At 43.8% G+C, this 17063-nt stretch overlaps 2 protein-coding genes and 1 long non-coding RNA gene across 3 annotated transcripts in view; 1 reads left to right on the forward strand and 2 right to left on the reverse strand.

The window, feature by feature from the left end:
- Positions 1 to 17063, forward strand: part of LOC138972661 (uncharacterized) — a 392401-nt gene that overhangs the window by 257767 nt on the left and 117571 nt on the right. The window lies entirely within an intron of this gene.
- On the reverse strand, positions 5052 to 6286 carry LOC138972654 (uncharacterized). Its single transcript, XM_070345311.1, has one exon. The coding sequence runs from the start codon at positions 5698 to 5700 to the stop codon at positions 5152 to 5154; it is 549 nt and encodes a 182-aa protein (XP_070201412.1). The 5' UTR covers positions 5701 to 6286; the 3' UTR covers positions 5052 to 5151.
- LOC138972648 (uncharacterized) lies at positions 10058 to 12397 on the reverse strand. Its single transcript, XM_070345300.1, has one exon. The coding sequence runs from the start codon at positions 12064 to 12066 to the stop codon at positions 10378 to 10380; it is 1689 nt and encodes a 562-aa protein (XP_070201401.1). The 5' UTR covers positions 12067 to 12397; the 3' UTR covers positions 10058 to 10377.

The raw sequence follows: 17063 nt of genomic DNA on the forward strand, positions 1-17063 counted from the left end.
GGTACTGCCCATACGGCGAAAACAAGAGAAGTAATCGCCAAGTCGCATGTACGAGCTCAGTGCAATGTGCAACATAAGATAAAGCAGTAGAGGACACATTTAAAGTCTTAATCCATAATTTAATAAGACAACTCATGAAATGAGGAGGTCTACATACTCCCCTTGCAAAAATTTCACTGGCGGCCTGGTGTTAGGTAAGCAGCCGTTGCAGGTCAGCTACCTGCTCCTCGAGTGGCCTCTGTCACTCTTCATTTTTGTCCTTGCCGCCACCGCCACTCTTATCCCTACCAGCCTCTGACGCCATTGAAATTTATATAAAACTGATAAAAAAACAAAAATCTTTCTGAGCTCAAATTTTTTATTTTTTTTTAAGTTATAACAATGCGTTCAAAAAAAATATAAACAGAATTTTTTATCCTTAGTCCCTTTGATTAGTGCTTTTGTGAACAAGAAACAATTAACAAGTGGCTCTATCCCATCTTCCCCCCATTCCCCGTCGCGATATAACCTTCGTGGTTGAAAACGACGTTAAACACCAAATAAAGAAAGAAAGAATCCTTAGTCCCGTCGGAGGTGCCAAAATGTAAAGAGCTCCTCCTTCGCTTAGTTATGAGCAACTATTCGATTGAATGGAGGTTCTTTGGGGGTGGGTAAGAAAGATTGAAAATGAAATACAGTGGAACCCCTCTCTAGCGACCTTGAAAATGTTGACAAAAATCGGTCCTTATGGAGGGGGGTCCTTACAGAGGGAGGGGCGGGGTCAGGGGGCCACAAAGAAAGTCAGATTTTCTTAAAAAAAAGAAAACGGAGAAGTTTGAGTTGCTGACGACCGTTTCCTCAAGCAAACTGCTTCGATTTCATGTTTGACATTGTCCTTGGTGTCCACCAGTTCTGGTGCATGTACTACCCTGGCCAAGTTTCCTCTCAAGACATCAAAGAGACCGCCCCATAGGTTAAAATCGGTTACTGACCCGGGTGCAGGAAGTGTTTCCTCATAGCTAAAACTGGGTCAATGACCCCAGGGAAGAAGGTCAGTGTCTATAAACAAGGCCACCCAGCTATCACAATGGACCTGCCTTTGATCTCGCCGCAGACGCAGATCGGAAAATTCTTTTTTCTGGCAGCCAGGAACCAATCCCAAACCTTTTCATTTACGTCAGAGTATGTTGTCTTCTGCCGCTTTGATCGCATTCGATCGGCATTGTCACCACTTTCCCACCTTTTCAGAATGTTTTCTTAGTCTTGGATAATTCTTTGAATTTGCGATTTTCCAACATCAAGACTTTTTGCAATCGCGATGGCAGTTTCTCCCTTTTTGTGTCTGTTCACAACATTCACTCGATTTTCGAGAGTGAAATATTTTATTTTATTTGTAGACGCCATGTCGATCTCCACTGCTCTTCTGTCCAAGGACTGTCTATTCTGACTGAGTTGAACGGTGTATGTTGGTCACGTGAGTTTGTTTTCTCGATGATTGGTTTGTGATGTTTACTCAGCCCACCCAACCATCACACCTCTCAGCGGTTTAGTGCCTTTGCTTACGCGAGACGGTTATAACTATAACCGGTTTGTCAGTGATGCGTTAAGCTGACTGAGAGTCTTGGCTTTGTCTGACAAAGTCGTTACACAAGCTGTTAGGTCGGTCCTTAGACGTTAGAGCGGGGTGGTCGCTACACTGGTGACAACTGTATAAGGAAACACATCGGTTACAAAAAAAAGGGTTGTTGTGGCAGGGTAGTCGTGAGAGAGGGGGGTCCTAGTGAGGGGTTCCACTGTAATACACTCAAAACAAAAGTGAACGACTTTAACACTCAAAAATGAACTTCTCAATTTATTTAAACAAGGATGATACAAGCGTATCTCAGCAAAAAATAAAACAAATGCTCAGAAAGGTCACAATGGCAATCAGAAAAACTGGTAAGAACGACTAAATATATAAGTGTGTGACACCGGCGGAATAGGTGTGTCAGGGTGTGACACAGACGGATTGCCTTGGTATGCAGACAATTGTTCCCCTAAAACAAACAAGCACTTTAGTCTTTCTAACTTCTGCAAGATGGCGGCGACGGCAAGGTTCGAACTTTTTCAAAATGGCCGCGACAGCAAGAACTGGGCTCGGAAAATACAAGAACTATTAAGACAAGTCAGCCTAAAATACTCTTAAAATATAGCTTCCAGTTGCTACTAATATTTATAATAGATTTTGGCTGCAAATATCCTAATAGCAAATAAAGTATTGACGTAAACAAGTTTACCAGAAAGGTCAAGGGAAGTAAGTAAATGCTTTTCTGCACAGAATACAGAATTGGTAAGCTATTGCTTCCTTTTGACTATTAAAAAAACACACAGCCAGGTTATTGTGGCTGCCACATATTTTGTGACACAATATCAATTTCAGTCAGGAATTGAGATGTGTACACAAGACTCAAGAGGGGAACACCAATACATACAATCATTATCTTAGGAACACATATTACAGGAGGGGGGGGGGGGGTACAACCTGGGGTCCAGGGTCCCGTTGGGGGTCTGGCGGGCAAAGCCCCCCCTGAAGCAGAAGAATTTTAGCTATTTTATAAACAATTTGTGGCTTATCCTTGATTTTAAACATGATCAACTGGTGTCAGCAGCCGACGTCATATAGTATGGTTAGAAGGAAGACATGTCGCATACTGTGACAATTAAACAATTAACTCTTCCACCGGCTTTACAGACAGAAACAAATTAAAACATTCAGACATATTTTTTTTTTTTGGGGGGGGGGGGGGATGTCCGGAACCCCTGTAACAACCCCCCTAATCCGCCCCTGGATTATATGTTGCTTACTGCAACTGAAACAATCAGCTTTTCTGATTTAACTAAATCAGACACCAGTTCACTGAAACTTTTTCAAACCTTTAACTTTAATTTTAATTTCTTGAAAGTAAAACTCTTCCAATCTTGTGCTAGTCTTGACAAACCTTGGGAAACATGACTGGTAAAACACCACTAAAAACCCGTGCAGGGTGAGCCATTTTGTTTGGAAACCATGATTTAGAGGACGCTTTTCATTCTCTGGCTCAGCAGATTTCGATTCGCGGTGACTATCGTCTGCTATGTCGTCTGCTTCGATCGACTCGACAACACTACTACCACTCACAGTCTCACACTGACACTGTCCACATTCGCGGTGTTCCTGTCATTTTGTCCGGAATCACTTACCTTGGCGAAGGGTAGCAAACCTTGGCCAATTTAGTTTTTTTTCTTTTCTGGTTGCGACATGATGTTCAAATCCAAATCGAAAGCACCGACTGATTGATACACTTATCGCGAACCGGCGAACGCAAAGGGAAACCACTCTGGCATCTATATTTTTTGGCACTGGCTTCTGTTCAAAACATTGATGTTTCGTTTTTGGTATTCGCGAAGGAAATAAACGTCTGTCAGTTGACTAAGTACATCGGCAGCAGTTTTAGCAATCAAAGCCTGACCAAAACAAAAAAACTGGACAAACTTTGGCTGATTTAGGCGAATACTCTTCGGACATTTGGCCGATAGGGACATGAAAGTTTCGGCCAGAGTAAAAAAAAATCGGCGAAGGGCCGACCCAAACGACACCCCTGAACAAAGACAGAGTTAATGAAATGAAATAACATCGTAATGAAATCATAATCTTCTAAAAACGATTCCACTGTCCTACTTTTTCAAACAAAATGATACAAAGCAAAAGAAGGTTTAGTTTTTCATTCCATCCGAAAAGTATGTAGTATAAACATATCCATCTAATCCAGTCATATTTTTGAACAGTTACTCAACTTACTGAGTTAGGTTTTCTTGTTTTGTTTCTTTTGGTTGTTTTTCGTCCGTGCAGAGAATACTACCTTTGAAATGAAGAAATCATGCCAAACAATAAGCACCCCCCGCGGGTTAGGGGGAAGAATTTACCCGATGCTCTCCAGCATGTCGTAAGAGGCGACTAACGGATTCTGTTTCTCCTTTTACCCTTGTTAAGTGTTTCTTGTATAGGCCCATTGCAGAAACTCAAGTTATCAACAGCATTTCTACTCGGCGCGCGCGGTATGAGAATCACGGGTCGTAACTCTCTGGAATTGGTCATCCGCCGCCATGTTGGATGCCTTGCACGATCTCTGACAGTGCTTGAGCGTTGGGTGGCGACTCGACAAAAGTGAAAATGACACGTTGTGTGGCCAAAAACTGCAGTGAGCAGGCACACTTTAGGATCCCTAAAACACAGACGTGTATCCAAACGATCACAAATTAGTACACACCTTCCCTGTGAAGCACACTTTTGACGAGTTGGCTGTAGATGTTGATCTCAGTCGCCTCACATCTCTCACCCATCCTGATGTCAGTTGATTATGCGCCCCCAATGCTTTCACAGACTTCAGCTGATCCTTTGTGAACGCACTCGTTCTGAGTATGAAATAATCCACGATTTCTTCATAACCAACGTCCACATCGACGTTGGTCTCATGAACCGAGTCAAACATTGTCGATGAGTCGTACGGGTCTATGCCGTCGATATCTTTCAGTTTCTCAACATATCGGGCTCTTACAATCGGCACAAGACTGTCAATGTACTTCCCAACTTCCAGCTTTTGAGCCTTGACGGTTGTTTTCTTCATTTTGTCTGCATACAGAATGAAATACGCAAAAAGAACAAGAGTGCAATGAAGAAAACTAACAAAGACGGCATCCAATATGGCGGCGCGAAGAGAGTATGAGCGGAGTTGTGCCCCTTAGGGCTAAAGCTAGCCGATCCATTTGAATACGTCACGCCGAGTAAGAAGAATGAATTGGACCTATAGAATATAGTCAATGTTTGTAAAGATTTTAGTCAAGCAATATGTAAGAAATGTTAGTCCTTTGTACTGGAAACTTGCATTCTCCCAGTAAGGTCATATATTGTACTACGTTGCAAGCCCCTGGAGCAATTTTTTCATTAGTGCTTTTGTGAACAAGAAACAATTAACAAGTGGCTCTATCCCATCTCCCTCCCCCCTTTCCCCGTCGCGATATAACCTTGAACGGTTGAAAACGACGTTAAACACCAAATGAAGAAAGAATGCCAAACATTAAGCCTTGAGGGTTCATATAAACAAGCACAAGTGTAGCAGTTTAACTTTGTTGAACAGGCAGTCATTAGGCCCAATACTAGTTCTGTTTTTGTTTCTTCTTTAATGGGCTGGTGCTGATTTGAACAACTGGTCGCTGAGCAGGGGCTCCATGAACATTGCCTCTAGGTGTGACTATCAATGCCAACTGGCGCTGCATGCGTAAGCTGTTTTCCTGGTGACCAAACTGGAGCAGGGTTGGGTTGTCAGCCGTTCTTCCCATGGCTCTGTGACGGCCAAAGTGTTCCTCAAGAGGGTCTTGACAGAACTTGTTGGCAAGGATGAACTTGACTCCATGGCCCAGGAGATAATGTGCAGCCCCAACAAAGCCATGCACAGTCATTACGAGGCCCTTGAATGTTTGGTGACTCGGAAACATTTTCTGGCGGTCTGCTTTTGTGTAGGTGATGTTGCCATCCTGCCTACCCTCAACACTTGCCTTCCAATCTGCAAGGTAACCCAAGAATGTTGTCTGAAGAAAATCAAAGCGTGGATCGTTTATGTTACGGTATGGCAGGAGATCTGGCTTTCTTGTGCGATCTGCTTCAAAGAGATGTCTTGAATTTAGACAGTGGAAGAACCGATCCATGTGCAAAATCAGTTGTGCCGTCTCCCTGCTCTCATCTTGCCCGTACTCTTACATGACTTTACCTACACTTTGACTCAGCACCTGGGCTGCCAAACGTACATTCATCTTTGAATGTGGAGTCAAAAAGATGTGATCGTGTCGCAATTTGGTGCGGCGGAGCTGGCGCTGTACATCTGCATTGTAGAGATCTCTGACAAGTTGCCACAGCAGGTAGCAGCCTTGGTTCCATAACAGACGTGTTCGGCCACCACTGGCTTCTAGATTGTTCCGAACTGTCTTGATGAGATGTGGCGGATCCGAAAGAAAAAAAACATGGCGGTCAGGGGCAAACAAGTTGAGCGCTTTAAAGCAAACACCCTCTTCGCCAGGCACTTGGTGTAGCTGATACAGGCGCTGGTTAGGCGATGCTTTGTCACTTGTGCTTGCGATGACCTTGAGACCACAAGCCTAAACAGCACCAATTTACCAGTTCTTGGATCAAACACAAGGTCACTTTTCACTGTCATTTCATCATGCAACAGCACAACATAATTGTTTTCATCAGTCAATTTGTCAGCAACCTTTGTCAGGTCATCCATGACCACTTCACTGAATCCGCGTACACTTTCACACACTGTTGTGTACTCGCGGAGGGTAGAGGAACCAGGCAGTTTTAAGATGCCAGTCTTCCTAAGCGTGTCATACGCAGCAGGACTCTTGCTATGTAGAAGAATCGCCAGTCGTAGCATCATAGGGTGCCACCACATGGCACCATTCTTACTTCTGAAGGCTTTTTCCTGTTCATCCCAAAACATCTTTTGAAGAGTCCATTTTAGCACTGTTAACAGTGGGTTGGACCACTCATTTTTTAAAGTTGTAATTAATGGTGAAATGCTTGTTATGTCTTGAAGGGAATAGTGAGATAAGAAAGTCTGCAAAATTTCATGGTGATAGCTCTAACGGTTTATGAGATGTGCAAGTAAAGTTTGCGTAATGTCGACGTTCTGCGGAAACGCCGTGTACGTTCAACTTCATACTATTCCCACTTAATCAACAGATTAGATTAGACTGAAAATCATTCTCCACATAGTTTATATACCAGTAAAGAATATAATAATGTTACAAATGCCTCACACCTTTCATCCTCTGTGGCCTTAATTTGACAAAATTACCACCAAATCACACATTGAACGACACTAAACTTGACAACAAGGGCAAGTTAGCCGCTCTGTAAAATTTGAAATACATAAATCACTCATAAACTTTTACTTTATCTCTTGTATGTGTATAGATACCAACTATTTTTTTTCCAAGGATGTACATACAGTTCTGAGATAGTTACAGCAACACCATAAGGCCCCATTAACATCAATTTGCAGGGACAGGGCAGTGATAAAGGTATAACGCAAAGTACTGTAGTCCATACAAATCCACATCAAAGCTTCTAGAAGTGCTACAACAATGATTCACATATCAAAATGTTTCTTTTGACAAGAGGAAGTTAGACATAGTGGTTTTAAGGAGCTGTGTCAAGTCTGAATGTGACTAAGCTCAGCTGTTAAACATGAAACTTTGCGAGATTATGTAATAATGACTTTTTTGCAACTGTGATTATGTAATAATGACTTTTTCGCGACTGTACATACTAGCATGGAAATCAGGGCCTGAAAGCAGCATAGCCTTCGACAACAGTGTCAAAATCTTTGACACACCAGATCCTACCATTGGTTGTGTACATGTCCAAGTTCCATGCATACACAAATCTTGCACTGATAGTGTCCAAATCAATGCTGTCCGGCCAGGTAAATGCATTCCTTTTCCCAAAACCTTTCATAAAGGTAACAGTAGCTGTTTGTTCATCCTTCACCTCAAGCACTTCTCCAATATAAAACTTGTCGTCGTAATATACGGCAAGTTTTTCGCCTTGAGTCGAGAACTGTTCTTGTCAAACGTTGCTTCTAAACTGGGACTGTCAATCAGCATCATGTTCACATTGATTCCAAGCCTTTGGCAAAAGGCACCCTTGAGGTATTGGAAGTCTCTCTCAGCCAACAAAAACTCTGGCAGGGACTCCTGAGGGATCTCTGCAACCTCCTTCTGCAAACGGTTGATGATGAGCTGACATGAGGAAGTCCTTCGCCAAATTGTAGACCAAGTGTCTGCACTGAAAAAGAGTTAAAAAATAAATGAATAAAAAGAACACAGAATTGTGGAATGTTGAGTTTAGACAAGTTAAAAAACACACACACATATTTCCATTCAGTTTCAGTTCACACAGAAAACAGATGCATACATATTAACTTACCATTGTATTTGCTATTTAGGACATGGAAATGAACTAACCTGTAAAAGTAGAGATGGATTCCCATGCCAAGTTGTTGTCAAGTTTCAGACGTCCAAGCTGAAGAAAGAACTTGGTTGTTGGCTGAAGAGGTGGAAGCTTCAAGGGTCGCCCTCTTCCATTGGGGCTGAGATTCGCATCCACCCTTTGATGCACGCTAACTAGAATAAAAATGGCGACAACGCAAACACAGCTACTGATATAACAAGTCCAAACGGACAAAATATCAGTAACTACAACAGCGAAAAAGTTCATACACAACAAACAAATAGGAACGAGCTCACCAAACAGGAGCCCGCACGGGAGAAAGACAGGTAAAACGTGGCCGGCAGGTGAAAACTTCACAACAGACAACCACGGGAGGGCAAAATTCAGACACAACCTCCTCTCGGGACGCTGAAAAGTCGTATGATTTGCCATGTGTTGTTAGCGGAAGTGACGTAGTATCCACTATATGGGAGGTAACTCCAGGGGTACCGGCTCATTACCAGGGCTATTTTTAGCCTTTTTGGTGATGGGGTTGCTTTCCTTTAAAACTGTTAGACGGGTAAGCGTTTTCAGTACCTAGCATCTCAGTCTGTGTCAAATGCTATATGTGATTCGGGTAAGTATATTAATCAAATGAAAATTTTCTTAAAATTTTTTCCATTTGAAGCCAAAACGTTCAGCTTTCTTGTGGTATTAACGGCATTCTTGTGGTATTAACGGCATTTTTCTCCGATGAGGAACATTACAGCTATTGTGTCTTGAACTCACACAACATTTTCAACTTGCAATATTCAAATGTTCTTTTTTTCTGATCAAAATGCCGTTTGCACCATCGTGTAGCGAGTAGTCGGTATGGACTTAGCCTGTGGTGCTGTTTTGACATAGCCTGTGGTGCTGTTTTGACATAGCCTGTGGTGCTGTATTGACATAGCCTGTGGTGCCGTTTTGACATAACTTGTGGTGCTGTCTTGACATAGCCTGTGTTGCTGTATTGTCACATAGCCTGTGATGCTGTATTGACATAGCCTGTGGTGCTGTTTTGACATAGCCTGTGGTGCCGTTTTGACATAGCCTGTGATGCTGTATTGACATAGCCTGTGGTGCTGTTTTGACATAGCCTGTGGTGCTGTTTTGACATAGCCTGTGGTGCTGTTTTCACATAGCCTGTGGTGCTGTTTTCACATAGCCTGTGGTGCTGTTTTGACATAGCCTGTGATGCTCTATTGACATAGCCTGTGGTGCTGTATTCACATAGCCTGTGATGCTGTTTTGACATAGCCTGTGGTACCTCTCGGGGTCGACCACCCTGGCTTGTTGTCTCACGGTAACCATGAGGATGCGAACACGCTGCAATATTGTTCAAAACATTCAATATTATAACACCTTTCTTGACAAACAATATAGGGGCTCTTACGACCAGGCGCCCCTGAACTAGATATCATCATCATCATCATTAACCATTACACCCAGTGGTGTGTAGGGCAGCAACTGAACTAAATATACCACTACCAGAACATAACTCACCCAGTAAGAAACATGAATGTAGTTTGGCAGACAAGGCGATTCAAGATTGTGTACTTGACTCTCGTCTTCTCACGTTCCTTCTTCTGAGCTCCCTTCTTGCTGCTTTCAGTGTAGGGGCCCTGTGCCATGTTGGAACTAAAAAAAAACATGACAATCATGTCCACTTCATCTGAAAACAAAGATAAAACTATTAAAATGGTACACATTCCCCTGGTGCGTTTCAGCCAATCGTAAGAGGCGTCTTACCAGGTATCCAAGGGGAAAATGCGTAGCTTGCTCTGATTGATTTAAATGTTAGCGTGTGTTTACCATATTTGGAAGGCTTACACCTCCACGCTTCCCGCGGAAGGTTTCTATGAATGAAATGACGTCACAGAGCCGACGCTGAACTTTCCATCAAAACCGGCACGGTTGGCCTAGTGGTAAGGCGTCCGCCCCGTGATTGGGAGGTCGTGGGTTCAAACCCCGGCCGGGTCATACCTAAGACTTTAAAATTGGCAATCTAGTGGCTGCTCCGCCTGGCGTCTGGCATTATGGGGTTAGTGCTAGGACTGGTTGGTCCGGTGTCAGAATAATGTGACTGCATGGGTGAGACATGAAGCCTGTGCTGCGACTTCTGTCTTGTGTGTGGCGCACGTTATATGTCAAAGCAGCACCGCCCTGATATGGCCCTTCGTGGTCGGCTGGGCGTTAAACGCGTCCCAACCGATCCGGCCTCTCCCATGATGCACCGCAAAAAAGGGGCGGAGCCTAACTAAATATAGCGAGAACGCATGCTACGCATGCTGTAAACAATCCCATGCTGTGTTAGTCAAAGCCGAATGGAAAGCGTGTACTGCCTACCTTTACTGCTGAAGAATTGCTGATGCGTAATCGTGCCACAGCATCGTCCAGAAATCAAAACACTTTCTTTTTAAGTTCCGCCTGGCACTGACACGGCGTGGATTCCTGGCATCCTGAATTTCACGAAGAGAGGTCACTATTCTGGAGTTGATGTTCTCATTCCAGTCTAGTATTGACATGTGCGTTCTCAGCGTGTAACTCTCGAGTGAAAGGCTGCCGTCTGTTCGTTTGTCATGGTACTGGAGCATGGTGTTGTTGAATGATTCAACGAAGTAGGTGTCCATGCAGTGAATGTAATCTAAAGGGTTCTTGAAAATGACTGTTCGTTCTAAAGCTTGTCGTAAAAGAAGTTCTGCCTTTGGGTCTGTGATTGGAAGTTTTGAAGGTTCGTACTGTGGGTCTGTTTTGCATCTTGACGTGGTGTGGCAGTCGTGGTGATTACCTTTGTAGTGTTGAATAATATTGATGATCATGGCTTGAAGTTTGGTAGGGTCGTCTTCACAGTTCTTCATGCTCCAGTACATGTGTGTCTTGATGCTGGCAGCCTTGTCACTCAGTTCTGGATGCCAGGTTTTTCCTTCTTGGTATCGTGGCCCAGTGCATACTGTTCGGACCTCTTTGGCGACGTTTTTGGCAGCGTGCCAAGTGTCATTAGTTGAGGTCGTGTCTGGCCGGTTGTCCCTCACCCACTTGTTCACGGTGGCGTTCCTGTCGTGACAGTGGACTCGTATGTGGACCGATCCATCCTCCTGCCCGTCCAGATAGTCGTAGACACGCTTAGTGCCAATCAGTTCGTGTTTCTGGGCGCACGGCTCATCGGTCCTGCTCACAACGGACACGTGTAACACTTTGTGGCTCTGTGCGCCCAGACACACAATGTCAGAATATCTTGAGTTTTTTCTCGTTCCGTGTCTGGCATCCGTAAGGATACTGATGCCACCATCCTCATAAAGAACAAGTTCCTCGAGTAGGGCGTCGTACGTCGAGTCAGACACCTGTCTGGCGACACAATCCTTGTACACGCTAAAAACATTACTTACGTAGTCATCACCCAGTTTGCCAATGCCTGCTGCCTCAACAATTCTCTGGTACTGGTTCAGCTTTATCCCAGAAACAAAATACCCATGAATCATTTTGCAGTTGACAAGGTATTTAACACCCAGGTATGGCGAGCTAGGCCAGTCGATTTTGTGATCATTATCACATGCAAAGGTGAAAAGACCGACATGTCCAAGCATTTTCATATTTGTACGCACAAGACTACATCCACACTGAACAGAATGATGATACACACGTTCACAAAACTTATCCAGGGAACTCTGGGCACAAACAAACAGCTGTTCGTCACTAGAATCAACACCACTGACAAGGGAGAAAGAAGTGTCTGCAAAATGTCCAAGAACTGGAGCATCAGTTGGTGCAGGAGGATCAAGTTCAATGTTTTTATCGATGAAAAAACGCAGTATAGTGTCAACAAGTTGTTTGTTAGTAACAGTGTTTGGATTCCCTTCTCCTAAAAATGTCTTAATCTTTCGTACTTGTGAATGAATCAAATCAATTTCATCTTTCTCTCCACTGAACTGAATTTTGCCTTCTGCTTTTCTCTGTACACGACCAACATTTCTTCGCTTTACAGCTTCTTCTGAGTCTTTGTAATATTTTCTTTTTTGTACGTTTGTTATGTCTTCCATTCTTGGAATACAAAATCACAGTCTAGGTACAATGCAACTCTCAACCGTTTTGGAAAAAAGCAAACCAAATTCCACAAGTAAATACTTCAAAGCCCTTCTCCGTACAGGACTGATAGAACATTTAGATAAATGACTGATTTCTGTGATTAATTCAACTTTTGAAGAATCAGTGCCAACACTATCTTTTAGAATGTAAGTATGTCCAGCTAGCACACTGATAGAAACAGACACAACAGAATAATTGGTGGGAATTTTTAGCGCCTTGTTTTTGGGCGCAAAATCTGGTCGAGATGACCGCACTTTTTCAAACTACAAAAGTAGAAAGGAAACTGGGGCCACAAGGAGGGGGGGGGGGCTACAAGGGGTGGGGGTACGGGGACACTGAGGGGTGGGGGACATGGAGGGGGTGGGGAGGGGGGCGGACCACTGACTTACAGAAAGGTCTAGTCTCTGTATAGTGAGTACTTGTAGGGCACACACAACCGAGATAATTAGACGTATTCATATTTCTGAGAGTAAACCCTCGACCCCCACCCCCTCCCCATCACAGGATTCGGAAACTCAACTCATGTGTCTTGCTTTCTGCTCTTCCCCCCGTTTGCATAGACTTGAAAATGAGCCAGTCTGTTGCCAGGGGGTTTTCATTAGTACCAGCTCACAAATATATAGGATATGTTGCAAAGTCAACGATACAATTTCAACTTGACCAACCTGATTCACAAATGAGCCTGGTCTTCTGTAAAGGTGTGGTTCTGCTTCAGCAGCCCGCGCGGTGTGAGGCCCACTAGAGGGTAACATGCCAACACAATTTGTGGAACTAACTAGGTACCTAAATACAATGAAGTAGAATGAGACACCGTCGTTTTTATTCATCCCTGGGAGGTCCCCACCAGTAGGGCGCGAACCCTATCTACGTGATGACAGACTGCCCTAGTTTCCCACCAGTCAGTTTGTTTCAGTTTTCTACAGAACCATGGTTAGCGCCCTGTACTGTTCAGTCATTTGCAATTTGACGTGTTAGTGTGTAAATGATAATCAATGGAAAATAACTCATTTGATTTGACTCTTTTAGGCGTAACAGAAGAACAACAAACGTCTGTTGAGACACTTTTTCGTGATCGTGGATGGTTTTTGAATACGAGAAGGAGTGAAGTATCAGTTTCTTCTGGAGATAATATTGCCAGCATCAGTGTCGAGAGGGACTCAGATTCACCAGCACTGTGTTCTGTGTCGGGTCGCGGTGTTTGTCCAGGCCTCAGCGTTGGTAGCGAGGGCGGTGAAAGCCGAGGAATCGGAGGGGCACAGGTGTCAGTGCCAGTGCCAGCCGAAGGGGAGTGTCTGTTTTGTTTTTGTTTGCCGTGTGTTGCAACGTGCAAACAGAAGTGGCTAGGCAGTGGGCAGCCAGCAAACATTAGAAATTCGGCGATCAGAAAAAGACTGTATAAAAAATACTGGACAATGATGTCAACACGCAATGCATGGAGACATCCTCTCTACATTCAAAAAAAGACACGCACACTTAGCATTGACAATCCCTGCACAGTTAATATACAAAGAGAGATCATGCCGGAATGTATACTTGATTTAGTGAGGGGACTTTATCCAAATCCAAACGGAATTCCATACCAAGGACATCACTGGTGGTAAAGGTAAGCGACAGCTTCTTGTTTCAGCATGTGTAAAGCTTGCCATGTGCTGTGTTATTTTTAGAACACTGTTGTGAATCTGTCACGTCAAGACCAAGTTTTCCACGCCCCCTTTTCGAACGTATTTCTCAGTTCAAATCTTTATCAACAAATATAACATTTCAGACAACTTTTTAACCGTTTGTATCAACTTCTTAGCCTTTGTAGTCGGAATAGCTTTGCGTATGCAAAATTATTTGAGAGAAAGCGACCTAGTATGTGAAATATTCAAAAAAACATCAGAGCTACTTCTGCTCGTGGCTCAGGAACAATTTCAAATGGTCTCCATAACGGGAGGCACAGGCGCCTTATATATGCCTGCCGGGCCTTTAACAAAGAATATAGGGGCTCTTACGACCAGGCGCCCCTGAACTAAATATCATCATCATCATCATTAACCATAACACCCAGTGGTGTGTAGGGCAGCAACTGAACTAAATATACCACTACCAGAACATAACTCACCCAGTAAGAAACATAGACCGGCACGGTTGGCCTAGTGGTAAGGCGTCCGCCCCGTGATCGGGAGGTCGTGGGTTCGAACCCCGGCCGGGTCATACCTAAGACTTTAAAATTGGCAATCTAGTGGCTGCTCCGCCTGGCGTCTGGCATTATGGGGTTAGTGCTAGGACTGGTTAGTCCGGTGTCAGAATAATGTGCTGCGACTTCTGTCTTGTGTGTGGCGCACGTTATATGTCAAAGCCCTGATATGGCCCTTCGTGGTCGGCTGGGCGTTAAACAAACAAACAAACAAACAAAGTAAGAAACATGAATGTAGTTTGGCAGACAAGGCGATTCAAGATTGTGTACTTGACTCTCGTCTTCTCACGTTCCTTCTTCTGAGCTCCCTTCTTGCTGCTTTCAGTGTAGGGGCCCTGTGCCATGTTGGAACTAAAAAAAACCCATGACAATCATGTCCACTTCATCTGAAAACAAAGATAAAACTATTAAAATGGTACACAGTTTAACATCATTATAATAAATGCTCACAAAATTACAAAGTAGAATCACATTTTGCTTTCCAAGTACATACTCTTTTCATTGCAGTGAATAACAGCATTTTACAACCATAGTAAGGTGATGTGTAAATATTAGTAGTGACTTGCATACAAAATATTAATCAAACAAAAAATATACATCATCAGCATATTGCACTGGATTATCATTAATTCTGCCACTCTATTCATTAAAAAAAAAATTCTCCTCACTCACTCTGCCCATCCAACAAGGTAAAACAGAATAAAAAATAAATTTAATATCAAGAGAAAAAAGAACATGCACACTGGTAATTCATGCCATGACCAAATAAAAATATGTAAGACATTGATCTCACCTTTTTGTCATACCATAGAGATTCAGTTGAAAATCCACCACCTCCTGATGAGTGAACTGGGCAATGCACCCCCTTCTCCCCGCCCTGATATGGCCCTGCGTGGTCGGCTGGGCGTTAAGCAAACAAACAAACAAACAAACCCCCTTCTCTCCTCTGGGCACACATCACATTCAGCCGCAACTTTGATTTGTTTGCACTTGCATGCAAATTGTTCAACTGCTTCAACAGTTGGAAACGCAAAATTCCCAGCAAGGTTGTGGAATTCTTCACAAGAACTGTGAGCTTCTCCGGTAACTGTCACTACCTCCTCGTGAATCAGTGGTGCTGCATCGTCTTCAGCATCGCTTTCTTTCTCCGACTCAGTGTCAAAATCGCCGGCGTTGCAGTCCATTTCCTCATCAAAGTCACTTTCATCTTTGGCTGTATCTTCAATGAAGTACTCTTCGATGAGACTCTGAAGCTCGATTTGATCTTCACCAGACAAATTTGCGGCTTTGATTTAAAAGTGAAGCTAGACGTTTTTGCTTTCGTTTAGCCTTGTTTTTTGTCCACACATCGACAGAGTATGGAAGAGTAAATTCCCCTGGTGCGTTTCAGCCAATCGTAAGAGGCGTCTTACCAGGTATCCAAGGGGAAAATGCGTAGCTTGCTCTGATTGGTTTAAATGTTAGCGTGTGTTTACCATATTTGGAAGGCTTACACCTCCACGCTTCCCGCGGAAGGTTTCTATGAATGAAATGACGTAACAGAGCCGAGGCTGAACTTTCCATCGAAACCAGCACGGTTGGCCTAGTGGTAAGGTGTCCGCCCCGTGATCGGGAGGTCGTGGGTTCAAACCCCGGCCGGGTCATACCTAAGACTTCAAAATTGGCAATGTAGTGGCTGCTCCGCCTGGCGTCTGGAATTATGGGGTTAGTGCTAGGACTGGTTGGTCCGGTGTCAGAATAATGTGACTGGGTGAGACATGAAGCCTGTGCTGCGACTTCTGTCTTGTGTGTGGCGCACGTTATATGTCAAAGCAGCACCGCCCTGATATGGCCCTTCGTGGTCGGCTGGGCGTTAAGCAAACAAACAAACAAACTATTTTTGAAATCAGTTCGTGAGAAGCATTATGCAGGTCAATAAAACAGTCTATGTAAGTGTCATCTTGGGTAAGCGTTTTTAACTTAGTGGCACACATCGACAGTTCTTCCAGTCTAGCTGAAATTCTCTCTTTTAGAGTTTGTAGCACCTCTATATCTTTTTCCTCTTTGCATAGTTCATTAGAGACTGTTGACAACAATTTGTCGAGATGAGTTCTCAAGCTAGTGAAATTCGCTTGGTTAATACTGATAGCATGACTCAGTCCCTTTTCGGTCAAAGTTCTTTCTCGCTTAGACTGAATTTCAGTGCTATCTCTATCTGCGATTTCTTCAAGAGAACATTGTCTTTCCCGGTCTAAAGCGCTGTGCTGAGCACCTAGCACGGGTGATGGGGTCTCATCAAAGCTTAAAAGATCAGAGTGCTCACTATCTTCCTTACAAGCCATAATTTAAACAACATGAGACACGTTATGGTAAAACGACAATAATATTCTTCAAAGGTCTTTGGTTACAAGAGCTATCAGTCAGCCTCACTTGGCTGAAACATCCCGAAACTTAAGCAGACCGGGTTAGGGGTCTGGTTACTATACATGAGTACGCCTCTGGTCTGATTATTTTAACGTTGGATAGAAAACCGTTGCCGTTAAGAGGTTATGTAAAGCTTATACGTAATACCTCCGATGCTAGGTTGGGACCCGCCAACACAACCATTCGTTGGCCTAGTGGTAAGGCGTCCGCCCCGTGATCGGGAGGTCGTGGGTTCGAACCTAAGACTTTAAAATTGGCAATCTAGTGGCTGCTCCGCCTGGCGTCTGGCATTATGGGGTTAGTGCTAGGACTGGTTGGTCCGGTGTCAGAATAATGTGACTGGGTGAGACATGAAGCCTGTGCTGCGAC

This window comes from Littorina saxatilis, linkage group LG8 (genome assembly GCF_037325665.1).
Source record: "Littorina saxatilis isolate snail1 linkage group LG8, US_GU_Lsax_2.0, whole genome shotgun sequence".
Taxonomy (NCBI): Eukaryota; Metazoa; Mollusca; class Gastropoda; order Littorinimorpha; family Littorinidae; genus Littorina; species Littorina saxatilis.

What these genes read in the sequence shown, in the direction of transcription:
- LOC138972654 (XM_070345311.1), bottom strand. Translation starts at nt 5,700, where the DNA reads ATGGATCGGTTCTTCCACTGTCTAAATTCAAGACATCTCTTTGAAGCA.
- LOC138972648 (XM_070345300.1), bottom strand. Translation starts at nt 12,066, where the DNA reads ATGGAAGACATAACAAACGTACAAAAAAGAAAATATTACAAAGACTCA.